This window comes from Sinocyclocheilus anshuiensis, unplaced genomic scaffold (genome assembly GCF_001515605.1).
Source record: "Sinocyclocheilus anshuiensis isolate Anshui unplaced genomic scaffold, SAMN03320099.WGS_v1.1 scaffold930, whole genome shotgun sequence".
Taxonomy (NCBI): domain Eukaryota; kingdom Metazoa; phylum Chordata; class Actinopteri; order Cypriniformes; family Cyprinidae; genus Sinocyclocheilus; species Sinocyclocheilus anshuiensis.
Genome location: NW_015539900.1, coordinates 858808 through 863474, shown reverse-complemented (window position 1 = coordinate 863474; position 4667 = coordinate 858808). Strand labels below are relative to the sequence as shown.

Below are 4667 nucleotides of genomic sequence, written 5' to 3'. Positions count from 1 at the left end.
GGCACCCCGGTTGGGAAACACTGTTCTAAATAATGCCGCGAGTGGGGCTTGAGGAAGTGACGTCGCCTGCGTCTGCACAGTGCGACCTGATGCAGCCCCTGAAGTGAGAGACAGGAAACAGAAATACTGCAAAATAATAATAATAACACGACTAAACGAGACGAAATAACGTTATAACATTTCGTTTCGTCTCGTTTTGGTCAACGAAAATGAAGAGACATTTTAGCATAGTTTTTATTTTGTAAACCACATTTAGTCTCGTTTTTATTCGTCAAAAATATTGCATTATACATTTAATTATAGTCATCGTCACATGACCAGCATTTACGTTGCGTCTCGTCTCGTTTTCGTCACGTGATAAAGGTTCGTTGACGACGATATTTAGTCATCATTTTCGTTGACGAAAGCAACACTAGTTTACAACTGTTCTCTAGTTGTGTTTCAGATATCAAAGTTTATTTTAGTAAATTCTGCTTTTGAACTCATTTTATGCCTGCATTAATAGTGCTACATCATCTCCAGTCTGTAATAAATCTTTATTCAGAATTCTCATTATGTTTATTCGAATGTAGTCTAGAGGCAACCTGAATATTAAATGCTCATAATGTCCTCACCTATCATGGGACAAACAAAGAGGGGGCATATTTATTCTACCTGCTGCTTGGGAGAGTGTGGTGGGGAACTATCCCAAATGAGAATCTCACACCTTTTAAATTGTGCAATTTGTAATTTCTCGGGGAAATAAAAATTAATACATTTGCAATTAAGATGGCCATCTAGCATAGACCGTATACCAGCCAACAAAGTCAGGCTTAAAAATAGTAAAAACACAGAATCTTTCATTAAGAGCTGATTCATTAACATCGAAATCATTAAATTATGACACGTTAAGTATGTCTTGTAAAATAATCTTTTCTTGAATTACTGAGGACGTTATTGGGTGTTTCATCAACTCTGTACACTTCACTTGTATGTCCCAGGGGTTTCATCAACAGATTTCATTTTGCTTTTTGTTATGTGAAGGTCACATTAAAACTCTGTAAACGTTTTTATTATTATATTTTGATACTTTTCAGTAGCCTTCTGTTCTATGTATAAATGTTATTGTTTTACCCTTGCCCTTGTTCAACTCTGAAACTACATGAAAATTCATCATGAAATACTAAAAATAATAATAAAATAATACGTTTGTTTTAATTATGATAATCTGAACAAAGTGTGAAATAATTCAAATCCATTTCAGTATTTAATGGGTAAACAATTATTGCAGTGACTAAAACTAATAAAAACTAAAATGACAGCTTCACACAAAGACTAGACTAAAACTAAAATTAAAACAGGCTGCCAAAAACAACACTAATTTTGAGTTGTCAAATTTTCTCTCCAACAAATGTATATTTTTATATAAAACATAATATAATATAATTTTGTTAAACTTTAACGTTTTTAATTTGAATGTGCATGAACTATGCAGTAATCTGTTAATAAAATATTTGGTTAATCACATTTATAATATTTATAATATTTTTAAGTGTCACCTTGTAGAAATACTTGGATCTCACTTTCTGACAGAAAGCGTATAGACAGTTTTATTTAAACTAACCAAAGCTTTGCCAAACACAAAGCTGACAAGAAAGGTGAAATAAATTATTGCTGAAGGAATGAGTAAGAAGCCCAGACAAAACCAATCAATTACCTGACCAATTCCATTTAGCAATTAGGAGGAGAGCACTGACACTTGTTTGCCTCAAAAGGCAACAAGACAATAGCTTCATTACAATAAATGAGTTTTTTATGTAAAATAAAAGATCCCTTGATGGAATGAGATCTTATTGTGCTTTCAAATGTGTCAAGATACTTTCGCCTAAACAAACAGGCTGTTTTTCCCCCCTCACTCATTATTGGTTGACTTGCTGTGTTTTTTAGCAAGTGCCCCCACCTCCCCTCGAGAAATGATGAGCTTGAAGGAGAGGAAGACAGACTATGAGTCAACTGGAACCAATTCTGGTTACCATGGAAACAAGGGCGAGCACACCTCCAGAAAAGACGCCATGGCAGGTAAGGGCGCAGAGGAAGGTTAAAGCTTCCATATATGACTGACAGACAAACCATCAAATAAAGGCAGTGAATTACATGAGAGAGTTGTAATTAGTGAAAGTAACAGTGTAACAGGTTTATTCCACAGAATAGTGTCTGATATTTCCCCTTTGCTTCTGTGTGAAGTCTTTTACCTCAACAAAAGTCATGAACTGTAATTCATATACCTGCACACCTGTTTCATGTCAACATTTTCTGTAGCAATAGAAATAGTCAAAGCACCTGCCAGTCCTCTGAGAATCTTTTTAATTCACTGTCTCTGTAGCCCAAATCTCCAGTGGAACATCTACACTGTTCAGAGGTGCTTACATGTCTCCTGGTGATGACATCAAGCATAACCAGGTGAGCTCACGACATCACACAGAGTTGTAACGTGTATCTTATCTTGACATTTTCATGTGTCAAAAAAGGGGGAAATGTTTGAACGTTTATTAAATGTTTTTTAAAGGCAACTGCTATAATTATTATAATATTAATATAACACTAACATAAAATATATCTGTATATCATTATTACATTATTAATATTTTTATAACTTTTTTGTTTAATATTATTTATATTTTTATAACTTGTTATAAAGAATACGTACCTTTAAGCAGGTTCCTGGGGTATTTAGAAAGATTTCAGTTTTGCAATTTTTGTTTTGCCAGTTGTTATACATGAAGGTTGCGCACAGTTAAGCAGGTTACTGGGGTATTTGGAAATATTTTGGTTTTGCTTTGTTTTTTGCTTTTTTTTTTTCAGATATTTTAAGTTTAAAATACGAGGTTATCAAGGGTTAAAGAAAAAAAAATGACAATTAAAAAACGGGATAGTTCCGGTCCTTGATTCTGATTGGCTGAGCCACGTTCGAAGCTGTAGTAAATTACTCTACAAACATATACCTTTGTTTACGTTTGTGTGTTGCTTGGCAACCACTTTGTTGCAACCACAACCGATTCTGAGGAACTACATTGTTTGTCGGAAGAATACTGTTTTTATGAATATCATTACACTTCATTTGCTCTGTTTTATTTTGTGAAACCTTACTACGTATATGGAATAACCATTTTACGCTTTGCGTCGTGCCTATCAACGCTCCTTAGCTGTTATAAATTCACTGTAAACCATGGCTTCTTGGAGCTTATTGCTTTATTAAGCCAATTAATCTTTGTAATCTAAATTTACAAAGAAAACTACAATTGTCTGGATGAAACTTGTAGAAGAATATATTTGCTATTTATTAAGTATAATTTTTACACCAAGTAGATGTTATATTAAAGTAGTGAATTATATTAATCATAGTATAAAATAATCCAGTATATTATGAGTTAAAATGAACACATTTCTGGTTTGGTGTGGATGAAGTACATGGATGAGTTTTTTTGATGGCGCTGTGGGGGTACCTAAGCCGAAAAACGTTGGGAAACACTGGTTTAGATGAAGCACCTTTTATATAACATACATTCATTGCCTTTTAACTTTATTACATGGAAAGCACTTGATTTGAATTGTAAATTAGATTCTTAGTTTCTGAACTACCACATAACACATTTATGTCACTTCCCAAAGCGGCCCTTACGCTCTAATTGTTTTCGTCAGGTCTCGGCTCAAGGCAACCCTCCAGAGGCCTACCCTCCCTTCCAGACTCCCCCAGGAGCCAACTTCGAGGAGCCGTACTACGAGGACCAAGCGCATACACGCCCCCCACCCGCCGCTGACGGCACCATGCATCTGGGACTGAAGTCCACGGGGAACTACGTGGACTTTTATTCGGCATCCCGCCCGTACAGTGAACTCAACTATGAGACGAGCCACTACCCTGCCTCGCCGGACTCCTGGGTGTAGAGGCACAGAGGCAGGCTGGAGGCTGGCCTATGGACACCATTACACAGGGACCAGCCCAGCATGTGCATGAACACTAGTAGACATCTCACACACGTAAACCTTCTGTTCGGTTCACTGCTCGCACCACAGTGGGCTGCCACTCGGCCGATGAGCGAGGTTAGGAAAGTGCTTGAAGAGAGAGGATTTAGGAGGGAAGCTCATGTGTTTTACAGAAAGGACCACTTGAACTTTGGTGTTTTTGCAAAGCGGTGGAGGGAATCGACATGTAAATGAGAAAGTGGAAAATATGTGGCACAGAGATGGGACAGTTACGTGAAGCACAAGAAAACGACATTTGACACAAGCTAAGGAAGTAGTTTTCACACATTTTTGACATTTCTTTATGTTAAACCATGCTTTTTATGGAGTGCTCCGTTACACTCTTAGCCTTTCTATCTTTTTTCGGTTTCTTTTTATTATTTGCTTGTTTTTGTACCTCCTTTTTAACTTCTTAAGTCCGGTGTAAAGTACTTGTTGTATATTACAGATGTAGATACAAGGTGCGTTGTGTATATTACGCAGAGACTACTGTGTCCTCCCATGTGGCTCAATATATCATTTTATTTTCCTGTATTTTAAAAGAGAGGAAAATACACTCACTGAACTCCAGTGTCCTGTTCGATGGGTAAGAAATGCAACAGAAAGCATATTAAGAAGTGTCGTTTGCTTTAATGTGTCCCCCCCCCCATTTTCTGCCCGGGGGA

At 36.7% G+C, this 4667-nt stretch overlaps 1 protein-coding gene across 6 annotated transcripts in view; it reads left to right on the top strand.

Moving 5' to 3' along the window:
* The window catches only part of LOC107686039 (catenin delta-2-like), an 89107-nt gene extending 84456 nt beyond the window's left edge, over positions 1-4651 (top strand). For all 6 annotated transcript variants that reach the window (XM_016482858.1, XM_016482855.1, XM_016482856.1 and 3 more), the window contains 3 exons: positions 1927-2058; positions 2363-2439; positions 3679-4651. In XM_016482858.1, the coding sequence (XP_016338344.1) occupies positions 1927-2058; positions 2363-2439; positions 3679-3924 (455 nt within the window). In that variant the 3' untranslated portion in view covers positions 3925-4651. The remainder of the gene's footprint in view (positions 1-1926; positions 2059-2362; positions 2440-3678) is intronic.
* The last annotated feature ends 16 nt before the right edge of the window (positions 4652-4667 follow it).